The following is a 15,310-nucleotide window of genomic DNA, read 5'->3' on the forward strand; positions in this document are numbered from 1 at the left end:
GATTCCCTATAGAGAATGAAGAGGACTTGAGGAGGGTGGAGGAAATATTAAAGGAAAAAGCACAGGAGAAAGCCCTGGTACGATTAATGTTCTTAATTTGTCAATAATTTCTCACTAGCTAACACCAGATAACACTCTCATCTTCTTCTTGGTTGCCCGTTGTGTCTATACTGGAAAAAAACGTACTCTCAAGTGTATGAACCTCTTAATCTACTTTACTGGAAGCATGCCAAATTGACGGATGCTTTTTGACCCTGAACCATTTTCAGTGTCTACTCCATAGTCCACTCAGATGAAGATGGTTCAGGGGCAAAACGCATCCGTCAATTTGGCATGCTTCCAACAAAGTAAATTAAGAAGTTCATAAACTTGAGAGTGCGTTTTTTGGTACTGTTTAAGTCTCTGCTTTTTCTCACACCCAAAGACTCTGAAATGCTGGGGTTGAGCACGCCTGCCTCCCTGCTTGCCTCTGTCATTTGTTGTTCCACTCAGTCTGAATACAAGGGGGGTTCCAGTAGGAGACAGTGTTGGTGATGCATACTCTCTACTTCTGTTTATGGTGGTGCACATATGATGTGATCACAATGGAAGCACAACAAGCTATTCTGAACTATTCTCTATCTACACTACTGGTCAAAAGTTTGGAATCACCCACTACTTTAGTGGTTTCCAAAGTTTGACCAGTTGTATATATCATGCATCCTCAATAATTAACTTGTAAAAAAAAATTTTTAAAGTACATCTCTCTTCTTATCTGTAGGCATCATACTGAATGAATGAATGAATGAATGCAGGTGACACTGTAAGGAGGATCATGCACCATGTCTTAACCGACAACTGTGCTACCCAGTTCAACTGGCTTGGGCGAGGACACAGGCTTTCGCAGCCTTGAAAATAACTACTGTGATAAGAGGTGTTTGAATAAGTCACTGCATTGCTGTCATTATAATTGTAGAAAAGACAGTCTACCTAATAGACAAGACACTTTTCAATTCTCCTGCAGTTATTGCATAATATTCTCAATGCTCAAGAACTGTTACCTGTTCAGGTGCGGCCACCTCTCAGAACATCAGCGCCAGTGAGTGTGAGGCCCACATAGAGAGCTGGCTGAAGTACAGTGGTGACAGGCATGGAGGGAAAAAAAGGAGAGCTGTGAGACAGCAGGGAGGTATGTCACAGCCCTGAATAGGGTGGAAAAGTCATATGAGAAAGTAACATAGTGCACATGAAAGTGTATAACTGACAAACAAGTAGGTAATCATCAATCTCTTTTCACAGTGGATTCATAAGGCAATTATCTAGGTCAGGGGTTCCCAACCTTTCTCAGCAAGGGACCCCCTAAAGCAAACCTGATTCAATCCAAGACCCCCCCTAACCCCCACGATCATGCCACTTAAACAAAATTACACATTTTACATCATTATTATGCTCAGGTCTTGATATACAGAGCATGGTATATACAGAGCATTGGTACATCGCTTTGGATAACAGCATCTGCTAAATGAATAAATGTAAATGTAAAATGTAAATGCATGGTTTTAAGGGCCTGTGTCCACCTACCGCTTTGTCCGCCTAACCCCAAGCTCTGGGTGCTTAGAACTGGAAAAACATTTCGCTGCTATCAACTGGGACTGACAATTTAGTGTAAAAAAACAGGAAGAGCTAGGCAACATTCTAAGCTATGTCGATGAAAGCGTAGTAGGCCAGTCTATGTAAAAATTTGTTTACAATAAATAAATAAATAAGCGTAAGTACCTGTCTTCTAAACATATTAATTAGATGATTTTAAATTAAACTATACAGCCACACCTCGTAGTTACCAAATAGTCACACTCAAACGGGCACCATGAGCGATAGGCTATGCTATTCCTGACATAGGAAAATCCAAACTGACCTAATTATGTCGTGTGGCTCATGCATTAGGTGTCACATGCATTTCGCAATAGTAAGCAATATGAAAATTGCATTTTGCAATTGGCAATGCAATATATACTACCAAGGAAATATACAAAGTGCAATGCAATCCTCAAATTAATTTGAATCATTTTGCTTCGAAATTAATGAAAATTCATTCAATTGCATTTACATTTGCCACGTCAATACTTGTAGTAGTATTTTGTTTACAAAGACAAGTCTGTGGAGCAAAGGCATCCAAATTCAAATGCATTTTCATACTGCATAACCAATTTGAACATTGCAGGCCTAATGGTCGGTGGAAGTTAAACAATTAATAACTAAACAAAATTAATTAAACACTTAAAAACTTTCTTACCTCATAGTTTCTAGTGATATCCTCTTGAACAGGAACGTGCTCATGAAACGCGCCTGGCACTCAATCTGTCACTAAATGGTTGTGTATCTCCTTTTCTCCACAGGTGGTCAAACGCCGGTTTATTTCAGTTCAAGAGATTCCGAGTGAGTAGGGTAAAGAAATGCATGCATGCACATGGCAAACAGCCTACATGCAAGTCTTTGAATATATAGCCTATAGCCTATACATTGATCTAACGTATTTTTGTATTTTCTCAGGAACTAGGATCCGGTCCTGAAGACATAACTGATCGTAATTCTCTCTCTCTCTCTCTTTCTCTTTATGTATTCATTTATTTATTCATCCAGTCATCTATTTATACACTTCAATAAATATTGATAATATTTAACTTGTAGCCTATCTGTCTCAATTGGTTAAGACATGTTTATCAGTGAATAAATTGGTTATCAGCAATAATTTTCTTGTTATGCCATAGCCCTATTATGTTGGTACAGACCTTACAGCTCACGAATAGGCATGTCTTGAAAAATTAGCCATTGCACATGATAACATGTCATGATGACCTGTTCATTATTGATTTGCGTAGTCTACATTGTAGACTCCACAATATTGTCTAAACATCGAATTGAAAACAAAAAATAAAAGACGTCGGCAATTGGTTATAAGCCAACGTCTTGCCAACCAGAAATAAGATGGATGGTTGGATTGTGACGTAATGCAGATTAGTCGATGTCCAACGTAGAAACAACGTTACCCCGACGGCCAAAATGACGTTGACCCAAAGTCAGTAATCAGCGTCATTCCAACGTCGGGCCAACGTATGCTTGCTATCTGGGTAGAAATAGGCGTAATGTCCAACGTAGAAACAACGTTAACCTTACGGCCAAAATGATGTTAACCCTAAGTCATCAATGTTATGCCAACGTTTATCAAGCCGTTGTTCAAACGTCGGGCTAACGTAGGCTATGCTTGTGTAACGACTGAACGTGGGTCAGCGAGCGAGCGAGTTTCGAACCTGTGCTCCCAGTGCCAACCCCTTACGGCCAGCGTCGCTGCCAGTTGAACTACACTTGCTATATGGGCAGCACCCGCTCCTTTTCATACACTTTCTCTCCTTCCTACAGCTACTTCCTATGGCTCTGCTTCCTACCTGCCTTTTCTGATTGCTAAGACTGAACATGAAAGCAACGCCTCCTCATTTACATAATAAAGAAGAAATGTAAAAAGAAATGCATAAATAAATGTAAAAAGAAGAAGAAATGTATAAAGAAATGTATATTATTTTTCCGAGTCATTTATTTATTTCTTTATTTTTGATTTTGGCAGGTTTCGTCCTCCATACTCGCCTGGTGTGGCGTAAATTAATAAAAATAATTGCGCTGATCCATGAAATGAGACCTCGGGGTGTTCGTGTTCACAAGAACTGCTAAAAAGGAACACAGATATAAATGGAAAAAAACGTCTCTACACGCAATGATCCCATCATGCAAGAGTACCGTTGATAGTAGGGGACATGTACTGTGCTATATTTATTAATTAGTAAATTAATAAATTTTATATAAAAATAATACAAAATGTGTATTACCATCGAAAATGTAGAAATTTGGGCCCCTCTTGGTGCAACCCAGCAAACACAAAACGTTGAAATAACGTTGGCCTGCGGTTCTCCTAAGGTTAGATTGACAAAAACCAAAAACTAACATTTAGAGAACGTTCGCACAGGGTTACGCAGAAGCCTAACGTTCCCTAAACGTTTAGGGAACTACAAAACTCCAACGTTCTCCTATAGTTGCACTGTTGTCTGTACACAACGTTCCCAACTGGTTGTATTTTGGTATTTCTGAATTCAACTAAAATAGAATGTTCCTACAACGTTCCGCAGAGGTTGACGGGTTTAAATGATGGACCAATTAAAATTATGTACAAAGTACGAAAATTACAGCCTATTTCAAATTATTGTATTTATTGTATTTACAGTATGCATAATCTGTGCGTAGTAAATAAGGGTCCATCATAGGCTACTTCAGATCAATGTAGTGAAAATTATGAATAATAAAAACAACCGCTTTTTCTATATGGTATGCTATCAAATGGAAACTATCAAAGGGAGTTTTTCCTTGCCACTGATGCTTTAGGTTTAGGCTCTCAGGGAGTCTCAGACCTGGGAACAATTAAAGCTGCTTTTTGACAACTTGTGTTGTAAAAAGCTCTATACAAATAAAAATGAAAAAGATGAAGAAAACTGACATCTGAGCCAACACATACTGTATATGCAGTCATATTTAAAGCAAAATACTAATTTACATGGCCAGCAAACACAGGGCCTCATTTAAAAAGAAGAAAATTTGCTTCATAAATGTCATGTGTCTGGCAACTAATAGCGTATAGTATGAGTCAGTCTACAGACTCTGAAATTGCTCAGGAAATGTGGATCTTAATGAGATGCACTGCTAGTGGGTCAAGGAGTGACAACCTAATCATGCTGAGTCAATTTGCTTACTTGCATATGTAGAAATCCCAGAGACTGGGCTGATGAACCATCTGTTTGAAAAGAAGCTAACTGTAATGTCCTCATTTGTTTGCAATTGGATTAATCAATTTGCAGGACCACCCATTTCTCCTGAAAACAAGATGTGCGACAGCTGCTCTGCAGAGCTGGGGACAGCCACATCATCTCACCACTCTTTTCTTTCTTTTTTTTTTTTTGGAAGGCCTCGACGTCTAGCTGAGCTACCTATTTAGGAAAATCATCCTTTTCTCAGGCACCAGTTAAAGCAGACATTGCGTATCTATCAATAGATGTACATCTGCTTTGTGTACTCATAAGCTATTCAAATATCGTAGTGATTTAAAAACTGAACAACGTATGTTTTATAAGATTTATTATTGTATTGCATATTAATGTATGTCCTCATATTAAGGAGATGCAATCCGTTGTAACTACGGTAACAATGTTACCGTAGTTACAACGGATTTCAAAAATGGCTGCTGGAAAGGTTGACAACTGAAAAAATGAACCATAACGCCAATGTACACCTGTGACACAATTTCAGAAAGAATTAATCACATCTAACACACTCATTCTGAACAATAAATAAAGTGACAAATAAAAGAAAATACTTCTATACCGGTACCCACTTCACTGTGAGAGAGGATTGTTAAGGGACGAATACGTGCAAACATAGCTTTTCTCAGTATTTCATCTAGCTATATGACAAAAGTATAGCCTACCGTTGCTGCCAAAAACTGGCAAAAGACACTAATCTACATGTTGGAACATACAACGACGACTGGTCATTGTCAGCACTGCATCCACAGAATCTATTCCACAAACAGAAGCTACGGTTTCGTGCTTCCTGTGTTACTAGGGCCGCAAACAGTGGCTAAAGTGCTGTGAAGTGCTGTGAAATGCTTTGGAGAGCAGCCCCGAAAACTGCGCGCCCGTTTCAAACAGCAAGCGGCTAGCGTAACAGTAATCATAGTTAGTACACCTTTAGACAGGACAGGCATAAAGAATTAACCCTTGGTAAGTAAGTCACACGTTTTAAAAAGTTGCTTAAATATTCTGGTTGAAACAACCGTTCGCGCAATTAAATCCGTTTCTAAAGTAACCTTACCAAGCGAACTTAAAATAAAGTTAGCTAGGTAGCTACGTAACATATTTGCTAAGTCATCTGTCAGGTTGCTAACATGGCAAAACAGCAGTTATATTAAAGTGTAGTTAGCATTCTGCATTTTTCATTCATTTGTCAAAGTGCGTTTGTCAACTGGTTAGATAGCTGCAAGCGACACAGTTTGCCCGTTAGCTCGCGAATTAGCTGATAAGCTAATTCAAGAGTTCACTTAATTCAGTTGGCTGTCATAAAATAGCAAGGAAAACACTTGAGTGTAAAGCAAAAATAAACTAAAGTAAAGTGGATGACAATTCTATCGTTTCAGATTGCTGGTTATCAACACTACAATGTCGTAGACTAGCTAGCTAGCAGTTTGCCGATAACATCCAGTGGATGATTTAACTGTAGAACCTTGACCGTTTTATTTGTGAGCTATTTACCCTTAAATCTCAGGTAACGTCACGCATTAACGCAGGTGTCTTGCTACTGCAACAAACCGCTTGCAAGTTATCAAGCGAGTTATTTGAGCCAGATATGAAATGAGACAACCGTTACTAGTAGCTGATAACTAACGCCAAAGAAAATACAGATACAAGGAGCTTCTGACTAGCTAGTGAAAGAAGAACGCCAGTGACAATGAAATACGCTTAGTTAACTCACATTTATTCGTATGCCCGCTGCCCATTGCTGTGGAAAGTGTGGTATGCTCATGGAAAAAAATTGGAAGTGGCATTGTATTTACGTTTCTTTCAGTTAAACCATGGCATCGAAGGACAACAGTCGCATTGTGCTCTTGGAAGAAGAAATCAGGAATCTCTCCGAGGAACTGGTGCAGTGTCAGGTAAAGATACATTCCTAAATATAGCTGTAAGCAGCAATGAGGCTGCCAAACAACGAAGCAGGCCAGAATTGCCATGGCAATGTGATGTTATTACGTCACGCATAACTATAAGCATTCAAAAGCAGTTTCATGTCAAATATAAATCCCAACTTATAAACAGTTATCAGCTAAAATACTTTTTTTGGTAATTACAGCGCCCCCTAGAGGCAAAATACCACCAAATTTCGTGTGCATCCCCCCAATGGGGTCCCAAGTCCATGTACCAAGTTTGTTTTTGATACGTGAAAGCGTTGCAGACATATGAGCTCACTTACTGTTTGGCGGCTTCGCCGCCGTTTTGGTTTGGCTGTTATGGGCGAACGCTTTTGAAAATGAAAAATCCCTTCGATAACTTTTGTGAGGATTGGTGTTTTCAAATATCCAATATGGTGGAAAATCCAATATGGTGGATATTGACGTCATAGGATGCGCTGAAGTCGGCTTGACCCGAGGATTCCAACGGTATCTCATTTTTGAAAATCAGACAAACGGTTCAAAAGTTACACGCGTAAACAAAGGTCCAACTTTGACCTGTTGGTGGCGCTAGAGCACTTGTGGTGCAGATATGAAACTTAGTCAAAAGAATCAGGGGAGGGTCCCAAATCAGTGTGCCAAATTTCACAACTTTTTACCAGACGGTTCTATGGGCTGCCACAGACTTCAATGGCAGAAGAAAGATGTTTAATAATAATAATAATAAGAAGAAGAAGAAGAAAAGGTAGAAACACAATGGGTGCCTCGCAGCTTCGCTGCTTGGCCCCCAATTCCTCGGTTACACATGTAACAACGAAGTTATGCCAAGAGTTTTGCAGTGTTTGCCCAAAGATTACATGGATTGCAATATGCTTTTTGTGTTCATCTGTATGATCTTTTTTTTTCTATATGACGGAATGAACCTAGGTAACCTCATCATTTTAGCAGCTGTTGAGAATGACATTTTCCAGGATTTTTACGCTCATGGCATACAGCTGATGTTCCACACAGGATGGTCACCTACAATTAGTTTAGTCAAAGGGATGATGGTGACCTTGCATGGCCCTTGTTTCCCCAACAGATGGGCCCTGAAAAGATGACAGCTTAATGGGCATATTTTCATTGACACATTTGTTTTTAAGTTATGATGACTGATATGTGTATATTAGCCTAATGATTAAATCTTGCTGTCTACTGTGGCAGAAAGAGAAGTAAAAGGTGGAATGTGCTTTTTTGCAGTCAATTTTGAATTTTGCTGTAGCATACTCTGTTCTGACCTAGACCTATAGCAGACAAGAATTATTTTGAAGACATTAATGCTGAAAGACCCTGTTTAGCCCTGATTAAGGATGGATTCATATACTTAGCCTGTAACGTCTTCTAAATGTAATTCATGAGTGCAGTCATTAGAACTTGTTAATGTTAAGTTGCAAGACATGCATAACCCTGAATTTGGTAAGAGCGTTATTAATTGCAAGCATGCAATGCAAAGCCTTTAGATTAAAGCCATGGTCTCTTGTGTGCTCAGTCAGTAACCTGGATGGATAACCATAATAATGGTTGATGTATAATGTGAACACAGACCTCACCCAGCGGCTGAACTTGATATGCCAGTGCAACCCAGCTGAAAGTCAGACTTTCCCTAATTCATCATTCCCTGCAGAGTGTAAGCCTAGTTTAGCCAGATTTCCTTTCCAGCCCATTTGTTCTCCATTTTTGTATGTTCAGCCCAAGGTCTGTCAAGGTCTGGAAAAGAAAATAATTGATTATACACATTTTACAGGGTACTAATTGAAGGCCTTAGATTGCACGGGGAGTGATGACTTTTATCTTGTGATGATGGGAAAATTATTTATTAGATAATTTTTTATGGAGTTGAATTGGTATAGTTCCTTCTTTTCCTGTCAGAAACTGCAGTTTTATACTCCTCTCATTAAATATCACGCTGCTTAAAATTTTTGAAAGGGTTTTTAAGACAATTTGAATTGGAAATTTGTCAGGCTTTCCTGCTTGCAAGATTTTGTCATATTTTTAGCTTCTCCCTCACAGTTTGCTTATGAGTAATAAAGGTGCCAGTAGACCACCAATTTTATTCTGTCATTTTAACCTGTCATTTGCCTTCCATTACTTGATTTTTACTTTTTTATGTGGCTTCTCTTGTCTTGAGACATTGTGCAGAGATCAGGGTGGCATTGCATTACATTATCGTCATTTAGCAGATGTTCTGATCCAGAGCGACTTGCATATGTTACAGTTTTTACATTTTATGTATTATACAGCTGTAAATTTTCAGGGTAGAGTACCCTACTCAGCAGTACCATACATCAGCAGTACCCCAGCAAGGAACTGAACCAGCTACCTTTTGGTTATAAGCCCTGTTCCTTACCACTGTGCTACACTGCTGCCTATTGTTGTTGGTTTCCAGTTGGTTGTTGGTTTCTGATCAGCTAAAAGGCTATGCAGGGTGTTGTTCATGGTTCTGTACACAGAATTTACAATCTTTGTCTTGATGGAGCAGCATTTCGAGCTGGTTGATATGCCGCTTTACTGTGTTGTTGTTCTCCTAGTAACTGTGAGAGACAGTCCTCCCTCCAGGTAACTTCTTTGCCCTGTGTGGTCCTTGGCTCATTATTTTCCTAGTTGATATTGCTTGTTTTGTGGGCTTTGTATTACTTACTTGTATTTTCTTTTATTGATGTTCCTGCTGCCTTGTAAAGTACTCTGAGTACATGGAAAAATATAGTGCAAATAAAATGTAGCCTATTGTTAGGGGTCCAGTGCCAAAAGTACATAGGCACCCTATGAGAGTTTTAATCTTTCTTCCACCAGTTTTTTCACTATTTAATTGGGAAAGACTGGAATATTAGAAAAAGTCTTATGATCCAGTTCACATGAAACAGCATAGTTGCCACATGTCTGCGAAATAGTAGCATTTGCACATAATATGCAACCTACTGAGTCTAATTCTTCTTTGAATCAGTTGATCTGAAATTTTGTGTATAGGCTAAACACGAGTCATACATGTTTGCAAAATCAGTATTCAGTCACTATGCGAATCTAGATTTGTTTTTCCACTCATTTTGGTGTTTAAACATTCACAAAATGAAGTGAGAGACATTTAATTGTCTGATATACTCAAATGCAGCCAGTGGTTGTTTCTCCAGTACAAGTCCCACAGCACAGGAAAGTGCATACCAATTTAGGATTAGCCACACCTTCACTGATGTCATCCAAGTGACTCACAGGCACCACATGACCCACTAGTTGGAGCCACAATAATAAAGCCGTTTTCACATATGAACTCCGGACAAAGTGCGGAGAATCAGGTCCGGAAATTGGCCGGAATTGCCCTTTCACACATGTAGCACACAACAGGAGATTGTCCGTGACAGATGCGTTCTCACCTACAGGATATACTCCGATTTGGTTTAGGTGAGGGGCGGCGCCTGGGTAGAGCGTTCAGGAGGCAGGACATGACTCAAAAACTATGCTGCAGAAATCGCAGTGGCTGTATTTGAAACCGCCTACTGCATACTGCGTACTACACAAGTATATACTGTATACCGCATGCTATTTTTCAGTGTAGTACCCAGTGTGCGACCATTAATAATTAATTAATTAATTAATTATTATTAATTAATAATAATTTGTAGTTTGTTACATTGTCGCTTGAAATCATTGCTAGTTTAGAAACGTCCAGCTTTCCTCGTGGTATTTTCCAGTTAGATGCCACTTGCATTCTCAGGAGTGAAAAGTATTGACGAGATAACCTAAAGTATTCGCGAGTTGAAGTATTTTCAGGTTTTTTCTTTTCAATGTCTTACCTTTCGGTGGTACGGGTACATAATGTGGCACGGAGGAGGAGAAGGCAAACATAGCTATTGTACTTTTGGGTAGCCTATAAAAAAATCAGACTTAGCCACCCAAATGGTGCTACCGGTACACATAATTTATTATTAATTATACATTTATTATAACACGAAGGTAAGTTTTTGTTGTTCGCTATGTAATGTTAGGTCACCAGTTCACCTATCTCATGATATACCTATCACTATTACTTAGCTACAGCTTAGCTAGCTACTAATCAGATAATAAACTACTAACCGTTATTAATCATCGTAAGAGACAAGTTTTGGCAGTATAGCTATAGCTAACTATCTCTTTAATGATCATTGGACTCAAAATAGCATGTATCTGAACGTATCTGCAAATTCAACGAAACAGTGGAAAGCAATATACAGGCACGCAGAAAAAAGTACGAGGCAGATGTTTGTATTCTTCCGGTTTCGCGCCAGTCGCATGATAGAAAGACAGAAACGTCATCAACACGCCCACTCGCTCGTGGTGGATTCTCCGGAGCGTTACCTGCTCTATTCACACATGGGCTCACTGCGACATGAGCCGGACTTTGTACTAGGGAGCTGGCAGAACGAAGTCTGTCACATGTCAGGTCCGACTGATTTGGACATTTGCGTTCTCACATACAGCTCCTCCGAGTAAGGGCCGGATATGTTCTGGCGTCCAGTGCATGTGTGAAAGGGGCTTAAGACTCCAGCTGTGGAACAAGCACCTTTATCAGGTTGGATAATCAACTGGTTTCCCCAATGCCAATATTCTGATGTATAGTGTGCTAATATTACGTCAGTATATGTACATATTGTTTGAACTCTTTGTGTTTTTTTGCAGGCAGACAAAGAGTTTGTGTGGTCTTTATGGAAACGTCTTCAAGTTGCCAATCCAGACCTGACACAGGCAGTGAGCTTAGTTGTAGAGCGGTGAGTCTTAAAAAAATAAGCCTGGATTGTCTCTGTGGTTGTGTAAAGATGTGCAGTGTTTCCCACAGGTCTGAAGTATACTTGTGGTGGTAGCCGGCAGAAAGGGCCAGTATTACCTGCCAGCACAAAAATGGTCTACTACATGCGACAAACAACAAATATGTGTGACCTTTAGCACAATATTTTGATTTATTGAATATTTCTACTAATTTCACATAATATATTTCACAGATCCAACCCCCCAACCATCCCCTCCATCTACCCACATGGAAGAGCAAGACAAAGTAAAAAAATTAAGAATAAAACATTCTTTAGTGTGTAAAAAGATGGCACTGTTTGTCAGAGCACTTAATCTTAATCTTTCTTATATTTAGCCAGGACAACTTTGCTGCATGTTGCGCAATGGTCAAATTACATGTGCTGAATACACTCTTGAGTCTTGTAGCTACCAACGCAGCATAGTTGCCGCTTTCTTTCATAGAATTTGAAGCTACTACCAAAGTCAGAGTACAGTTAAGCTACTTACACATGACTGGCGTTGGGTCGTCAACGCAACACTCAGCATAGGCTTGACGTGACGCTCAGTACTCCACATGCCAAGCGTCCTAGGCCCTGTTCACACCTGGTATTAACATGCATCTTGGGTAATCCGATCACAAGTGAATAGCTCTGAATACGTCTGTTCACACCTGGCATTAAAATGCGTCCCCACAGGCGCCTCCAGTGACCACTTGTGATCGGATCTCACTTCCCTGCTCTATATGCAAATAAACACCTGCATCATTTCCGTTTGCAAAGGTCTGCTTGAACGAAGCTTGTTATGAATGTCACCATGAAATAATGCATGTTGTATCTGTAAATGAAAACCTAGTTGACTAGAAAGCTAGATTCTGTTCAGCACTGATATTAAATACCCTTAACTCACCCTTAACGCAGCTGATCTTTTGTTAAATTCTGTTTATCGTTGGAAAAACCATAAACGCTAGATTAGAACATTTTGAACTTAATCGTATTTTTCTGGCACCTTGCAAGTATGGTTGAATTAAATAGGCTAAGCAAGATATTATGTTTCCAAAGTTTCTTATGTTATTCACTGCAATGAAAAAGTTTCATAATGTAGTTTAATATCAAAGGGTGTTTGCTGGTTTGCTAGAATTGTGAATACATCTATGAATTACTTTTCTAAAACCGAAGCTCGCTTGTTATGGAAGAAGGGACATTCTAAAACGCTTAACGTGAAAGGGCTTAACGTGGCTTATCATTCCAAAACAGTGATCAGTGATCACCAATTTCTCTCGGACATCTCTTGTCATAAACACTTCCACCTGTCAAAAAATCAAAACCGAAATCATATAAGTATGGGCGTTTTTTGATAGGAGATTGGAGAGTGGGAGGAGAGTGTTGGATAGGAGAGTGTTTATGACATGTGAGATGTCAGACAAATTTGGTGATCGTTGATTGCTGTTTTTGGACATTAAGACACGTTAAGCTTTTCCCTTATAATGGGCGTCAATGGAGAGGAAAACGTAGTGAGATATAACGACCATACTCCAGGATTTCGGTTGGGATTTTTTGACAGGAGGAAGTGTTTCTGACAAGAGATGTCCGAGAGAACTTTAGTGATCATTGATCGCAGTTTTGGAACATTAAGCCACGTTAAGCGTTTTAGAGTGTCCCCTTGATATTGATATCTTGATTCCCACAACAGTCTAACATTTATTTGTATAGCTGCAACACTTCACGTATTATTCATGATGCCATTTTTAATGTACTAGCTATATTGCATTACACCTTTGGGCTTGGAAGCATTTTAAGTAGCTTGCGAACTCTAGTTGTTGTTGCCCGTTATCGAACTTTAAAACCCTTTCGCACGTAACTTATTTTTCATGCTATGTAGCACACATGGTTCATTATGTTTTCATTAGCGTTATTTAGCTTCTCATAGTTTTCAGTTAGCATCTGCTATATTTTTTAACATTAAATCGTAAATATTTTTTAACGTCTTGGAGATGTATGTGTACTTACAGGGACACTAATACACTACATTTACATTTAGCTACATTTATTCATTTAGCAGACAATTTTATCCAAAGCGACGTACAAAAGTGCATATAGTGGGCAAACAACAACACCAGCTAGCTATCGAGTTTTTTGTAGCTCTGTATCGTTAATACTACACTATACTCACGTTTGGATTTGGCACTTTGACAGAACAACTAGGCTAGCTAGCTAGCTAGCTATTAACTAGGGACGCGGGAAGCTTCTGAATAACTAAATTATTACAGCCGAATCTACAAACCTGGTAGCCCCATCTCGACGATAACTTTGCGCCATGCATCTGTTTTTTTAACGAGGTCGTGGTACCACTTCGAAGTGGTGTCATGCAACTCTGAAAAGCCTGACACACACAGTATAACCTTACCCAGATTGTCCTCAATTTTGGCTTTGATTGGATCTCTAAATTCAGTGTTTATTTTTCGCGCCGATGTCGCACCGCCCATTTTGCAGAACGTCACACGGTAAAAACATTGTTTACACTCGGAAAGGTCAGCGCAGAACGCTAGAAAATAATAGAGCGCTCATGGCGTCGTTCTCTGGGAAGGATAAAAATAAAAATTAAAAAAATGCTAAAATGGGTCGCCAAATATACTTTGGCAGCCGTTGATATACCTGGGTGGCCCTCCCAAGTAAAGTCTGTGCGTGGGGAAACACTGGGATGTTTCATAATAAAATAAAATCAATGTAAGAATGAATTGTTTTGCAGAAATTTAAGTTGCTTTAACCAACATAACTCAGGTATATAAAACATTTACAATCCCACCTGATTTCCCCTTTCGTCTATGTCCAGGTGTTGAATAGAAATTAAGAATGTGGTCCCGATCATTCTAGTAAATATATACACCAGTAGTGCTCCTTACATAGAATCTTGCATTAAACTGACACAAGAGGTTTTGACTGAGTAAAAGAGACCTCTGTGAATTAGATGAACAGCCAGGAATGCAACAGTTCATGGCTTTCCATAATGATGCAAAGCCAGCTGCTTTGCAGATGTTGATTCCACTCAGGCTTTATGCAGATGGTGCATGTGGAAGGGGGCATGGCTTCTATCCCTACTTGAAGGTGATTGAAGGCTACTTGAAGGCTTGAGTTGAACATTTTTTTAACTCAAGTGAACACTCATTTCGCTCATTTCGCGTCGCTTGCAGATTCGCCGCGATTAACTCCGCCCATTTGCCTCCTGCCATTGACTTTTCATGCATTCCCGTCGCTCCTAAATTTCGCATTGCGTTTGGTTAAAACACACCTTTAGAGTGTAATTAATTTGCACAGATCCTCAGCGTTCCATGTTCTTCAGAGTATCCACTCATGTTTAATAGTCCGTGTTCTTGTTTTTGTCAGCTATATAGTTGAAGTAAGTTTACAAATGTGTGTAAATAATGATGGAAATATATTTGGTTAATCCATTTAAAATGTTAACTCGTGTGTAATGTTAATATAGAAAGTAAAAAACAATGAAATGTGAGATTTTAGGTCATGCTGCAATGTCATGAAGTCTGTCTCATATGAATTCTGGATTCTCATTGTTGAGAAAATCTAACATTTAAAAAGATCAGACTCTTGTGATGGAAATGTCAGGTATGTAAATGTTTTTTGTGGAAACTGGACAACCAACCAGTCTTATCGTAATGGCAGTCATTAATGTTACCACTTACGTTTGAGCACGTTTGACCCCCAAAGTCCAGTTTGTTTGACTAGTGTGATCGCTCTGTACCTCCGGGCCTGCTTGAAGAGGTGG

General features: G+C 39.3%; 1 protein-coding gene across 1 annotated transcript in view; it reads left to right on the top strand.

Moving 5' to 3' along the window:
• The first annotated feature begins 6,646 nt into the window (after nt 1-6,646).
• The window catches only part of cntln (centlein, centrosomal protein), a 110,395-nt gene continuing 101,731 nt past the window's right edge, over nt 6,647-15,310 (top strand). The window contains exons 1-2 of the mRNA XM_036517121.1: nt 6,647-6,727; nt 11,426-11,514. Coding sequence (XP_036373014.1) covers nt 6,647-6,727; nt 11,426-11,514 — 170 coding nt within the window. The remainder of the gene's footprint in view (nt 6,728-11,425; nt 11,515-15,310) is intronic.

This window comes from Megalops cyprinoides, chromosome 22 (assembly GCF_013368585.1).
Source record: "Megalops cyprinoides isolate fMegCyp1 chromosome 22, fMegCyp1.pri, whole genome shotgun sequence".
Lineage (NCBI taxonomy): Eukaryota > Metazoa > Chordata > Actinopteri > Elopiformes > Megalopidae > Megalops > Megalops cyprinoides.